The 14,857-nt window shown below is 33.8% G+C and overlaps 1 protein-coding gene across 2 annotated transcripts; it reads right to left on the bottom strand.

The window, feature by feature from the left end:
- Positions 1–254: 254 nt before the first annotated feature.
- LOC149075956 (calcium and integrin-binding protein 1-like) lies at positions 255–14,730 on the bottom strand. 2 transcript variants are annotated; one of them, XM_089243480.1, is made up of 9 exons: positions 14,641–14,695; positions 14,350–14,422; positions 12,513–12,619; positions 11,305–11,339; positions 8,574–8,673; positions 5,816–5,960; positions 5,220–5,329; positions 3,900–3,988; positions 3,351–3,504 (listed from the first exon to the last, which is right to left on the bottom strand). In XM_089243480.1, the coding sequence occupies exons 3-9, from the start codon at positions 12,564–12,566 to the stop codon at positions 3,483–3,485; spliced, it is 555 nt and encodes a 184-aa protein (XP_089099606.1). In that variant the 5' UTR covers positions 12,567–12,619; positions 14,350–14,422; positions 14,641–14,695; the 3' UTR covers positions 3,351–3,482. The 2 variants fall into 2 exon arrangements, with proteins under 2 accessions (XP_089099605.1, XP_089099606.1); XM_089243479.1 differs by lacking the exon at positions 14,350–14,422 and having other exon boundaries at positions 255–3,504; positions 14,641–14,730.
- Positions 14,731–14,857: the final 127 nt, after the last annotated feature.

Genomic DNA, 14,857 nt, shown 5'->3' with positions numbered 1-14,857 from the left:
CATGCGTTAAGACAGCACTGGGTAACTGTCAATCAGGGGTTTGAAATGCATATTTTATTATACAAGGGAGTATTATTTGGCTGTAAAAGATCGGCGATCATTAGGAAGGGTCTTACTGTACTATATTTTTAATTGCTATTCCTGGAACTGTGGGGTTGGCATCTGTCAATACTGTCTAAGGGCATTTCTGATACGAAGTAAAACAACAAAAATATGAGTATTGGCAAAAGTTCTGTGTACATATATAGACCATATCATGTACTTTGATATTTATTCTAGCAAATATATTCCCGTTTTACAAAACACTTTTTTAAATAACACATTTTAAATGTAAATAAAAAATTTAATGCAAAATGAGGTATGCACTGCATCAAGTGCACTGTCTTCCAATCACACAATATCTATAACTACATCATACATGATTTTATAAAAAAAAATTTCCAAAGGTTATAAAACTACACCCATTGCCTTATAAGAGGTAAAACTTACATGTTGCATTCATAATGATTATTAAAGTGACTTTTTCCACCAAAGAGCATTTTTATCAGAAGCTGTAAGTAGTAAATTGAATGCTCAAAAATAAATAAATACAGTATATAAGTAGTCCCTAAAGCAGGGCTTGACAAATTGAAAAAAATAATCAGGCACCAGTCGATTTTTTATCATGAAAAACAATCCTGAATCATGTTTTTAAACTTTTTGGAGAGTTAATGACCCCTTCTCGTGTTGCAAGACATACTGTAATGAAATCAGAAAATTTTGTGTTATACTTAGAACTACAATTTAACAATTACATGTAGACAATTTTAGGTACCAATACCAATTTTCTAGTCACTGCCTGACAACCTGAGATTTGCCAAGCTCTGCTCTCTTAATTACTTAGGTCATACAGAAATGTTTGACACAAGTTCTCGCTGTAAACAAACTCCACACACCAGGAATTAGGAAATGTTACTACTACTACTTAACCACACATGTACCCTGTACACATTCCATTCTCTATGGCAGCGGTTCTCAACTTTTTTTGACTCACGGAGCCCTTTCTGGTATATAATTTCTATGATGGAGTCCCAATGGCCTTTTTTTTATTTACTCGTCAAAGTTACTGATTTATTTTTCTTAATTAAAAAATATTTATAATAATTTTTTTCTTCAAATTTACTTTATTTTCCTTGAGCGGCCACAGAGTACCTGGAGAGTGCACATGGAGCACTAATTGATAACTGCTGCTCTACGAGATTCCTAATGAATTAGTACATGCTGGAATGTGTGTTCTGAGTGTATGTGTGGCCCTAACATATTTATGTTGTCAGTATTATGCTTGTTTCATGTACTTGCTGGGGTGCTGCCCATCAAGAACAAGAAAAGGGGAAACATGAAGAGGTTGGGAGCTATGCAGAATGTGCAAATGGTACTACCTGATGGCGACCGCTTAAGGAGAGCAGCCGCTCTTCCAGTCACCATCATTGTGAGCATAGAAGCACGGGTGGAAAATAATTATCATGGTCAGCAATGATTTTTGTTGAAAGAAACTAAACTTTTACTAAACCACACATGCCCACCTTGTCTATATTCATCTACGGAACCTCTAACGAATTCGTACATGCTGGAATGTACTTGTACGTGTTATGAACCTGATGTGAAGTTTCTGTGTAATGTTTTTTGTGTGGTGCCGCCATCTGCCATCAGTTTTCTAGCTATGAGTGAAGTGTAATGATAGAGTAACTGTATCGCTGTAGACCTGTTGCTCTCTGTGCCAAGATTTTTTAATGGAGAGATTGGCTCACATTTCTACCTTGAAGTTGAGAACCACAGAAAACCAACTTGAAAACCAAGCTGACCACTACTGTGGCAATGGTGGGGTTTCTGGAACTGATATCCATCGTCATATGGTGTTGGTGTGCAGAGACAAAGCACAGTCAACGTGAACTGTGCTCTGCTGGTTGGCCAAGTTCAACAGTGGACAGGAAAGCGTAACCAAAAATGTGAACGCACAAGACCACCTTCAACATTGCGTACAGCAGCGATCATAGAGTATGGATTATGGCAAACAGGCACATAACATTTAATGAGCTCATTTCATTTCATACCGTACTCTGCCCAAGGGCTTCATCTACTATTGTAATTTAATGAGCTGCACTACGAAACAAGACTTGCTTGAGGAACATTGCAGTAGATTATTGACAATTCCTGCAAGGTCAACAATTGCAAAATTATGAAGAATTGCAGGCTTATTGTCTGTAAATGGTGCAACAACATTCCGCATGGAATTGTTCATCACAGCCGTTCGGCAGAAGTGCATAAGCTCGAATGTATGTAGGGAGTTTGTCTCATTGATGTAACATTCAGTTTTTGTGAACAAACTATTTCCAACCCTGTGACTGCACATTTGTGTCAATCATTTCAGTACAACCTAAATATGTAATATTTCAGTTATAGCACAACTTGTTTTCATTATTTATAAGCAAATCAAATAAAAGTTGTACCTCTTACTGGAAAATTAAGAATTTTCTCCATGAACACAATATATCACATGATACATAAGAAAGTGAACACACACTGGTTATCGGTTATCACTTTGGTTAAACAAAATACAGCTATATAAATGTATTTTTCTTCTTCAAGGCACTTCTTATTTATGTCAACAGACAATACAGTGTAATTCAGAACTAATCACAGTACTAAGCAAAGAAGGTTAGGAATGAGATGAACACAATATTTAAGAGTTTTGAATTCCGCAGGATGCTCTATTTTTGAAAAATTGCAATCGTTATCAAAAACTTTTAGTTTGATACAAAAAACATTTTTACTCCATTATGCTTATAAGGATATTATAAATAGAAAAATGCAAGCATATTCTATGTTTTAAGCAGTATTTATCACTGTATGATGGCAATCAGGAAACAATTGGCTATTGCAACAGGGTTTAAATTATTGCAAATGTGTGACCCATAATAATTTCAGTATGAGACAAGATAAGCAATTGTAGATGCAAATGCAGGAAAATTTTGTACATTCAATCAAGAATAACAAAGATTGAAGTGCTTACTGCACAAACACTCATTTACAAATGACAATATTTTTTTGCAATATCAAGCATGCACCGTGCCAAGTATTTTTGAGGAGGGTAAAAAGGGTGATTTGTTTCATGCTCATGAAAATAATTCTGACTTTGTTGGATCTGCAAATGAGCATAGCATACTTAAAATGCATACAGTTATTCCAAACCTTGAACTGCTATGAATTTACATTACAAAGTGCGCTCATACAAAGACAATTTCAGCAATTTCACACTTGAGCTGCTAGATGCACACAGTCACCATGGACTCCAGCATTTCACATCTCATGATAGCACGATCATAAAATAACAGATCTTGAACAAGTTCTCACACGCAGGTTCTTTGAATCCAGCAAGTAACACAGGAAGTAATGCTAAATTATTATTACCCTTGTCTGTAACCACACATTTTCTTCCTTTCCTTTCATAGTCTGATCCTGTAATAACTGTAATAACGGATATGAAACACATTAAAATTTTGAAACAATAAATCAAAATGCATACATATCCTAGATACAATTTATACAGCCAAACCCGCTTATAACAAAGTAAAAAATATACAGCAAAATTATTCATGATATGCAAACTTTGTTATATCTCCCCCCTACTGGCTTAAAAAATGATGCATTCAAGCAGAATAAAACATTTTACTTGCATGATACACATTTTCCAGTAATATGAGCATTTTTAAAATGAGTAGATTAAAGCAATATATTTTGAAAAAGATTAAAAATTTAATGAAAATCCCACATAATTGAATCAAATCAAATTAAACGGAGGAAGAACTTTAAAAAAAATCGAGCATAATGCAGATGAATCAAATTCTTGGCAAGTTACTTACGCTTCAAAATCGGGCAGTTTATAAATCAAATGCTCAAACTCTGAGTAGTTGAGTTTGTCATCTCCATCTAAATCTGCTTCTGCCATAACCTATCAATGAACAAAATGTTCATATTTAACAAAAAAAATTTTAATGAATAATTAAAAAGCAAATAAATTCATTGGAAAAAAACAAAAGTTTTTTATACATCATGGTTCCAAGCGCTTTGCAGCGAGCAAGAAACATTCATTTGTGTGCGTATTTGTGCTTTGAAAAGTGGTTCTTTTATATGTTAAAATATTTACTAAACTATTCTTGGGAGCCGCAGATGAACCACAAACTGGGTAAGAGTGCGGGGGTGACAAAAAGTTGAGAACCACTGCTTTAAGCAGGTTTTAAAATTTCTTTGATCCACATTATAACTGCCACAGTGAAAATCACTAAACCTTTTGTGAAGTGCCACACCTGTTTTTAAGAAAATTTTTTTTTCCAAATCTTGTGCAGCTGACAAGTGTTTTCCTCCCAACACTGGGATTAATAATAAAAAAAACAAGTAAGAGGAAATACTCTATATTATTTTTATATTATTTACACTGTAAGCATTTTCCTATACTAGCTCGAACGGGGGAAAAACCACTGTCTCACTCTCTATATTATAAAACTATGAACAAAAGCTGACTCCGCCCACTGGCAGTTGATTTGACAGGTTGGAGGGATAGAACCCACGTTACACGGAGGAGAAGTATTTTCACAAGGCTCTCTCTTAAACCTTATGCAGTGAATTAAGACGTATACCTATTTTGTCCAGTAACAAAAACTGAAGAAGTCTTCATGAGCATGGGTTAGATTTGACTTAAAGATATTTTATCTTATACATAGTTTTCTAATGTAAAGTGGATGAAATTTATTGTAATGATTGAAATTATTTTGTTAATAAACATTGCATGCTGGGAACTCAAAGTGGAAGGCATATAAACAACAGTAAAGTATCATTGGATTTGTCTCAGCAAGACCTATTGGCAGACATCATTAGCTTTTCACACTTTCTTACAACAAAATTATCATTATAACCTCTTTGCTGTGTGGGCTCATTATTGCTGAAATAAGAATACATGAGGTATCTTAGAACTGCTGAAATAAAGGACATCAAGTTAGGCAAGATATCTCGTCATTGCTGCTGTAAAAGTTAAACAATATCCAGAAGCATTTGTATACGAGTACCTTTCTCAACCCATATTTGAAATAATATTGTGTGATAAACTATAAGTCGGTTAAAAAATAAAGTCAGATACTATAAATAATACAGTTACGTCAGAAAAAAAAACACAAACTCATTCTAACATTGTCTATGATTTCTTTCATGTCATTTTCACTGAAGTCAATGTATCCAGTCAAGCGTTGTATCACTATCATAATGTCGTCCACGCCAACAAAATCATCATCATCAAAATCTAAAATAAAACAACACAGAATTTAAGATTTCAGGCATTAATATTGAAATAAATATGCTCAAATCTAATTAAAAATGTACCTCAATCAAAATAAAGTCAGTGATTATGATCACCAAACACAAAAATACATTAATGTTACAACTAAGAGCTAAGAAAACTTTCATTTTCAAACATTTTCAAGAGCCAGGTCAATAGAACCAAATCCTGTTTCACCCACACAAGAATAAATCACCAACAATGTATAAAAATGTTAACTAGACTTCATGGTCTGGCAGTAACATATGTACTCATACAATGAGCATTTTAACTTATTTGCCAGATCAGACAAATTCACTTGTTAGTGCAAGAAAACCAGCTCCATCATTGATGCAGGGTGATACAATTCATAGAGGGAATCTAAAGGAAAAATTCTAATGATTCAATATTGCAAAACGGTTTTTTTTTTTTTTTTCAAACACTAGAAATAAAGAAGAATCACATTTTTACCATATATTCTAAACACGTATTCTGTCTTCACAACCTTCGGAGATTTTTCATTGAACACAGAGATCATATCTAGAAAATCTTCAAAAGTCATTTCATCTTCAGAGGATGCAAAAGTGCTAAATATTCTGTCTTTGAATGGATTAACCTGCAAAAAAATTAGGGAATTAGTATGTGTACAAATATACAATGTGCTTTGAGATATAAGAAAAATCTGAGTATGAATTTGTAAATTAGGCTCTATACGTTAAAAAAAATCTAAATTTCTTATTGAAGATTATAGACCACTGCATCTAACCTGCAACTTTTTGAGCAGTTGGAATAAAAATTAATATTTTAAAAAATTATTCACAAAAAATTATTTTTGAAAAGATGGTAAAAAGATGCAAGTAGAAAACGCAATATTATTTTCCACAAAAAAGACTGCGACCAATAATTAATATTTCATTATTGACTATAAAAATAGCAACTAGAAAAGTTTGCAAGGCCGGATTATATACCACTGTATATGATATAGGAAGGAAACTGCAGTAAATAAACCCTTACAGCGAGATATCTTGTCAAACTTAATCTGCTTTATTTTGGTTACTCTACAATATCTCGTTCTTAACATGCTTTTATTTCCAATGTGGCAGTTATAGTGCATATCAGGAAAATTTTAAAACCATTTAAAGGGTTAAAAAATAATAATACAGAATCAAAGATACTATCAAATATTTTTATAAGCTATCATGCAATCCAATGTATGTAAAGGACAGAAAACTGGATAAGATGTAAAAATGAATTTTTAGAAGGAAATTTTGTTCTCTCACAGGCATCTATAGCAAATTGAACTATCATCCCCTTGAAATCAGGGTAAGTGCGCTAGAATACTATTTAACCATGCACACACCTTGTACACTTTCCTCAACAAAATTTTTAACATGTTGGAATGTATGTTCTGAATGTATATGTGGCCCCAAGATGTATTTATGTTGTCAGAGCTGTGCTGTTCTTGTATTTGGGTTGTCAGAGTATACTAGACCACTATGCTATAAATAACATTGATATTTTCTTCCTTGGAGCATAGGTGAACGCTAAATGAGCAATGGACAACCTCCTAACTCAGCTGGTAGAGGTGATGACAATGACCCCCAGATGGCGAAGTGCAGAGAGAATGATGATGTCACATTCCACTATTTATACAAGGTGGGAAACCCAGGACAGAACAGGGTACCAAGTTGAAAATATGTTTTAAAAATACAAAAGGGTTAATTAAGAGAGCTGCAAATGTTTCTATGAACACATTATAATTTAATAATTACAAAAATACAATGATACTGTAAGAAAACAAAAGAATTTTTTTCTTCAAAAACAGAAAATTATATCATTTACCCCATTCTGCGCCGAGCATGGGGCAGAATGTGGTGGTAAGGACCAGTAATTATAAAAATATATAAAACTAGTAGAAATGCAGGAAAAAATAAGTTTGCTCTATATTTATTTAGTTTTAAGTGGCTATAAAGGTTTAACTACAGTTTCCGTTGATTGTGTCTGTTTAAAATTTGAAAGAGAGTTATGACTTTCCCTGGGTTGCTTTGTAGCCATTTTCGAAGTTCATCATTGCAATGAAGACTTAAAGGCTTCATAAAATAATCAAGTGGCTGAAGTCTGCAAGAGCAATGTGGTGGTAGACATAGCAACAAAAGCCAACTTTCCCTCGCATGGTCTATAACCTCAAGGTTCTTAGTATGTGTTGAGTGGCCATCTAATATAAGAACTGGGAAGTCTTTTGATGCCTTAGAAACTTCTACAAATTTTCAAAACCATACAAGAAATAATTCAGCAGCCATCCATCCAGTGCTGTGCACCTCAGCCCAACCTCATGGTAGTAATCCTAACTCAAATTCTTTCTGCTTCTTCTTTCGAGGAAAAATGAGCATCAGGGGCATGTAAATTCTGCTTGCCAACACAGAAATAAGACAGGTTACAGTTTCGCTCTTTTCTGAGGATGTTAAAGGATGAGGATGGGGAAGTATCCCATTCTGCCTCAGGGACATGATTCAAGTTATGGAGGTACAGTCACTCACGAAAGATATGTAAACAAATGTTTAACTACACGAAAGTAAAGCCAATTAAATACTTCCAGCATGTACTAACTATAGTCATAATGTAAACAAGTATGTATACCTTACCTTGGTTACAAAATCCTCAGAAGTTACAATATAGGAGCAATCAATCACACAACGGAAACCTCGTGCACCAACGCTCCAGAAAACCAGACTAACATGGCTGCCGCAGTTGCGCTAGGTTGGTCTAGTTCTACTTATTGCTGCTCACTGGCAGCACCTCCTTGCCATTGAGAAAGATCAAATTTCATTCCGCCCCGGTACCTGTTGTGCCCCGGGTTCTCCTATAGAAAACTAGATACAATGCTAGAGCATCATATCTATGTATGTATGTATGTATATCTTATATGTTACGTATGTCTTGCATGAATGGCGGACTCTCTCCCGAAAAGGTATATTTGGTACATATAATCTGTGATAATTAAATACATTATGCTTATATATATACTGCATACATATCCCAATCGATAATTTTCTCGCTGCTTTCCCACAACATATACACATTTTCTTTGTGTATGTTATTGATCTATATAATTGTTAGTTATTCTTGATTTTTTAAACCAATATTTTTCCTTAAATTATAACACATAAACCAGATATAAAACAAAATTTAAAAAGAAGGAAAAAAAGTATTTCACCCTTAATTTCATTACCTTCACTTCAGGTATGCTGATAAAAGCATCATAGTTCACTACAGGGTTCTTGTTGTTCCTCTGATTTAGTGGCACTAGAGAGCTAAATCTTTCAAAGGCCCTGAAATCATAAAAATTAGACATACTGTTAGCGTCCGGGTAGAAGATATTGTGGGAATCTCAAGGAAACAAATAAAATTACATGAAATTTTCCATTATTATAAAACACTTCTTGTTTGTGATAAATCATTTCACACTGAGTTTGCTTGACAAAATAAATTGATGATTTGACACTGTCTGTGCTAACAGCTATTGCAAACTGTGTTCCTTCCCACCCCCCAGGGATTAATCAGTCTTTGTGAACTCATATCTAAAAGGTGAGGCAGCACTTCTTAATTGCAACTAATTGCAAGATTTTCTAGTAATATATTGTGTCTCACTTATTCCACAGGGAAGCTGTAGCTGTCCCCATGCTGATCCCTCTGTGATCATAAGCTAAATGTAGTCTCATTTGCTTGACATCTAATTGCTGTTTGAAATTTTTTGTTGGTCACTGGGATGATTTAATCTTTGAGTACTGGCACCAGGCCTCAGAGGCCTGTTCATTTTGAAATATCACCATAAAGAAATCCCTTTTAAAGTGAAATGTATCATCTCCAGGGTAGCTGAGTTGAAGTCAACTTCGATTGTATGAGCACAGTAGACTCACAATGATCCAGCCATTCGCTTAGTTTATCCCGTCTAGTAATATGGCATTTTTAGGTCAGTTTTCTTTGAGCATAGAAGAGGGAAAAAAATGTCACAACAAGTCTGCGCACAGAAGTTATTATTCAAATAGGATTTTTCAATTAACCCTTTCAGGTTCACAAGGATTTATGGAGTAACAAAGTTTTTAGGTGTTGAAATGAGTTCATTATGAATCTAATTTAAAACATCATACATTGTAAAATATAATATTCAATTTTTTTTATTGATGATGCTAATATATGATTTCCAGCAATGAAACGAACAAAAATATACAGAATATTTTATTTCAGAGAAAATAATTTTTCATGTGTTTAATCACTATTTTACATTGGGACACAGGTTTCCCTTGGTCTTCAAAAGGTGAACTTCCAGTAATCTGGCACACTCTGGTCCGATATGTGCTGGATTAGCATCCCTCTCATCACTGGGACGAAAATTGGTTCCTTACGTCAAACAGGTCTAGCACAAGTATCCATGTCTCATTTGATAATTTTTGTCACACTACTGTGATTTTCTGCACACGGACCAGGACCTACAATTTATTGCTGATTCCGAATGGCAGCCTTTTTTTATACTCACCAAGAGGTTGGTGCACTAGCCCCTCGATGTGGGTCTCCTTGCGGTAGCAATCTTTTTCTGTGGTTATGTCTCCGTTTCTGTTGTTCCCCTGTGTCAGGAAAGTTTCTGACAAGGACGAATCGGGTATAACTCGCGGCACCTCTAAACATCCTTTGGTTTTTTAGGCAAGCATCTTATCAACCTGGGCTACAGCACTCTCCATGTTTCATGTTCGTACATGTTGGGATTTGTTGCTTGTGCAGCCAAATTGGCTGACAATTCAACTTATGAACAAGAAATGAAAAATTTAAAGAGGTCACTGTAAAAAGTATCCACTAATAAAGAACTGATTAATGAACGTAGACAAGAATAAATTTCAGACAATAAATAGATTAGTAACAAAGATACAGATTCTGGAGTTTGTTTTCTTTTTAATTTGTTTATTTATTTCCCCCATGAAAATGAAAGCACTGATTGGTGTTTTATAAACTGCATTCATTAGCCCTTCGAAATTGATTATGATTCTATGCATACAGCTCAAGAAAAATTAAATAGGCCAGGAGCAAGTGCTGGCATTTGTCAGGTTAGCACACGTGATTATGGGTTATATGCAATTTCTTCTTAGATTCAAAATCTCTAACACACAATTCTTCAATTGCAATAATTTAGACAGGAATGTTTGGCCTTCAACAACGAAGCTTTCTTTCTGTAAAACTTATTATGCAGAGATGATCTTAGATCAGGGGTTTTCATTGCTTGATTTTCGGAGCTTTTGTTGTGGCCCGCAGATCATTTTCAGAAAATGGTTGAGAACATCGTAAAACGATTGATTCTACAGTTAATGGAAGAAATAGTTCTAGGATAAATGAAGGGAATAATTCCAGAATAAATAAAATGATTACGGAACAAATTGATGAAAACTCAGAGATAATGAAAGGAATAATTTTAGAATCATTGAAAAAAGTAATTTCAGTTGATGAAAAAAACAACTTATAAATCAAAAGAGTAATTGCATAATTATGGAAAGAAAAGATCTCAAGATATATTGAGAAGAAAAATAAACATTACCAAAATAAATGCTTAAGGAATCATTTAAAGAAATTTTGGATTAAAATTAATCGCAGAATTATTTAACTAATCAAAATTTATAATTAATAAAAATCTTCAATTATTTTTGTCCCTGTTTAGCTCAGTGCCCCCTCCCCCTCCTGCTATTAAGATATTGCTAAACTACATGAGTTGGTGACTTGCAGGCCTGGAGGGAAGGTTTCCATTTGGTCCACTGTGTCTGAAAGGTTGAAAACCCTTGTCTTAGATCCTCAATCTTTATTTTACAGTGTATAAATATACTTGCTGAAGAGCATCAATGCAAACAGATGAAAAATCTTAAAATTGTCAAGAAAACAACAATAGCTTTGCTTGATTGCAATAATTCATTTATACATACTTCAATATTTCAATCTTTGTTAAGTATGTCAGCTCCTGTGAGAAATAAAACATGAACGAGTATTTGAAAATGATGCACATTTATTAATACTACATCAATATTTCTACATAATGTTCTCTGGTTAATTAGTTCATTAAATTTGATAGAAAAACAAAACTATAACTGCACAAACAAAATTAAATTTTACAATCAATCAAAAATAGTTCTTATTTCTTGAGTAAATAAAAAATTTATAAAAAGTATAATTCACATTAAAAAAATCAATGAAAGAGTGTTCAAAATTCTATTAAAACCTCCCTTTTTCAGACACCAGCAGGACAAAAAATATTTGTCCTCAAAACAGGAGGTGACCATTAATCAAGGGTTTGAAATGCATACATTATAAAAAGGGGAACCTATTATTCGTCCGTGCAAGAAGGGTGATAGCATCTGAGGGATGTCTGTTAAGAGGAGTTTTACTGCACTTATATTGGGGATGTGATATCCATTACAATGAACAGTTATATGAAATATAGATTGCATGTCAATTGAAAAAAAATCTGTATTGGTGCCTTAAATTTTCTATTTGGATTGATTTCTGAATTGGACTCTCAGGATGACACAATTTTTTGATTTCATAGCGTGTCTTCCAACATGGAGAGGTTTTGATAAGTCCTGGAAAGGTTGAAACAAACATTATTTGAGAGAGTTTTTTTTTTGAGAAAAAAAATGGCAGGCTTTTGGCCTTTAAGAAATTCGGCTGGCATGTTAATTTTTAATGATTTGTAAAAGCCCTGGATTTCTTTCCTACCTTGTTGGCGCTTTAATTCCTGGTTGGTCATTTCTGTTAGCGTTTTTTCTGTCCCTATTATTTTCTTCGGCTTCTAGGTTGCCATTCCATTTTTCTACACTGGTTATTGTCTGAAAGTTAAGTCAACCCCTTAGAGGTCGCTGGTAGTAATGGTCTTTTGTATAGTGTCATACACCCTTGAATCATTTGAGTGTGTTAGCATTTTAGAAGCTTTTTTGGGTAAGAAAGACATCTGAAAGAATGACTGTTTTACTCTTCGTACCTTCTCATCATGCTTTTGGTTGTTTATTCACCAAGGAAAATTTGCCAACACCTCCATAAAAAGGGATTCCCGAAATTTAAATGACCAAAGATTTGGCAACATTTATATGTTTGACTATCACTATTTTTGTTTCCATCTACATTCACAGATATTTACCTGATATTCATTGAGCTCCTTCTCTGTGAAAACTTTGCTTCGCACTTGGCCCATTAGATGCACTACCGAAAGACTTCACCTGAGAAGTTATAATCTCACAACATCATCTGTTGAAAATATTTTTAAAAATCCTGAGTATACTTATGAGAAAAAAAACCAACTGAGTGAATATTGGAAAAGATATACAGTGAAAGGCATTTACAGGGTGAATTTGACCTTTTTGCCAAATGAAAGGGAGGTGATATGTGAGCACCAACACCCTAACAAACCTGTCCTATCTTGAACCGTTTTCAAATTATGATGTATCATCGATTACAGAAGAAAAATGTGTCAGGTTTGAAAAAAAATCTGAATTTGTTAAGCTTCTGAAAGACCTACAAGCAAACTAAGCACACATTTAGAAAAAGCAGAAAATATTTAGATTTTTTTTGCAATACATCACTGAAATCTGCATTCACCTAATTTTAATAGATTTTGATGACAATTTGATTTTACACCTTGCCAATCTCTCGGAGCTTGTAGCTCGCTATTTAATACAGATATCATGTGGACAGAGGTAGGATTTTTCAGCAAAATCAAATAGTCACAAAAATCTATATCCACCAATTCCAAATTTTCATTTAATATAAGTTATATCTACTTTACATCTACCTTGACAAATACCAATTTCAGTGATGTATTGCAAATAAAAGGCTATAAATTTCTCCTGAACCAGAACAGTCTGATATGGTTTTTATTGTTCTTTCTAAAGCTGTTGCGATGAACAAGTTCGCAGTAAATTTGACAGATTCAAGCTATAAGGGTGTTTGCAAAACTGGAAAATAAAAATTTTGGTGACTATTTGATTTCCTTCACCAATCTTTCAGCGCTTATAGCTTGCCATGAAATCAAAATATTTCAATGGGAATGGTATCACCTGATAGGAATTTTCTCGCTCTTTTTAAATGTGTATTTAGTTTTCTTGTAGGCCTTTCATAAACTTCACAAATTTGGGTATTTTCAGACTTGACACATTTTTTTTCCATAATCGATTAGCCACTGTAACTCAAAAATCCTTTAAAGATAGGACAGGGTTGCTATAGTCCGTTTCAGGTTAACTTTGCAGTAAAAAGGAAGCTACGAGGGAACCTCATCACTCATTGCTATGGCAACAAAAGCCTCTTAACCAATGCGCGGCCTCGGTAAGGTATGGACGATTTCTAGGATATCGCGCCAAAATGTCGTTGTGGTTGCTATAGATTTTTGGATAATGGTAACCGATATTTTTTTTTCTAATTTAAAAATTTCAAATGAAGAAACATCGGTTCAAAACAATATTTTTCATTATTTTTTTTCAAAATCATTAAAAAAAATTGAAATATTCTGTATAAATGATCCAAGGCCATTCTGAATCAACCTCAATGAGGGCGGTCAGCGGTCATGTCTGTCTGTATAAATGATCATCATAAAACTCTGATTTATGGGAACTTTATTTTGCGGTGAAGGAGCACACTCTCTACCTTTCTCTCCACTGACAAAGCAAACTCATCATAGCATTTCCCTTTACCTTTCTCTCCACTGCAAAGTTAACCTGAAACGGACTATAGAGAGTTTCATGTTCCACTTGGGCTCATCCATCAACCCCCCCCCCCCACCTTTACTTTGGCAGAACAGGTCATGTTCACCCTGTATAATGTTACTCAAGGGACCGGAGAAACGCAGCTATAAGCAAGTTATAACCCGCGATTATGCATAATCTCGATATGTCACATTTGCCGTAAAATATATTGACGAATAGTTTAAAGCTAAATGTAGCGATAACTTTTATAGATTAAAAGATTTAAATTGGTAGTAATACCAGCTTAATGGATCCAAAAGCATTTATGCATTTCCACTTTGAGCACGTGTTTAGTCTGCAGTATTTCACAAAGCTAAATAAATAATAACTAATTAAAAAAAAAAAACTAATAAAATTTGTTATACTGGGAAAAGAAAAAATATTTCTGGTATATGAAAATGAAACCATATTAAGAAGATTCCGTTTCTCATAATTATCATAACAAATGCATATATAATATCATAATTTATTTTTCAAGTTGCGAATATAGTGACTATTTAAATAATAATAATGTAATTCATCATTATATACTTCGGAGGTCTTTAAACTTCGCAAATCGGGATATTTATAGAGCATTGTTTTGATCCCATAATACAAGGAATTCAAGTTAGTCTTAATGACTTCTAACATTTACAAATAACATTACTTTTGATATTCCATGAAAATGATTTAATCAATTTTATTCGAACATTTTTATCGATGAAAATTCTAGTATTTCTGTCCATATGATTGTACTTATAAAATGATG

Source organism: Pholcus phalangioides, unplaced genomic scaffold (assembly GCF_987345545.1).
Source record: "Pholcus phalangioides strain wild (caught in Gottingen) unplaced genomic scaffold, Ppha-v1.0 ptg000015l_1, whole genome shotgun sequence".
Lineage (NCBI taxonomy): Eukaryota > Metazoa > Arthropoda > Arachnida > Araneae > Pholcidae > Pholcus > Pholcus phalangioides.
The sequence above is the reverse complement of the archived record's forward strand: the minus strand, read 5'-3'. Positions and strand labels throughout refer to the sequence as shown.

What these genes read in the sequence shown, in the direction of transcription:
- LOC149075956 (XM_089243479.1), bottom strand. Translation starts at nt 12,566, where the DNA reads ATGGGCCAAGTGCGAAGCAAAGTTTTCACAGAGAAGGAGCTCAATGAA. An exon ending in ACAAAGATTGAAATATTGAA is followed by an intron (nt 8,674 to 11,304) that starts GTATGTATAAAT and finishes TTATGATTTCAG; the next exon opens with GGCCTTTGAAAGATTTAGCT. An exon ending in TGAAAGAAATCATAGACAAT is followed by an intron (nt 3,989 to 5,219) that starts GTTAGAATGAGT and finishes GTTCATTGATAG; the next exon opens with GTTATGGCAGAAGCAGATTT.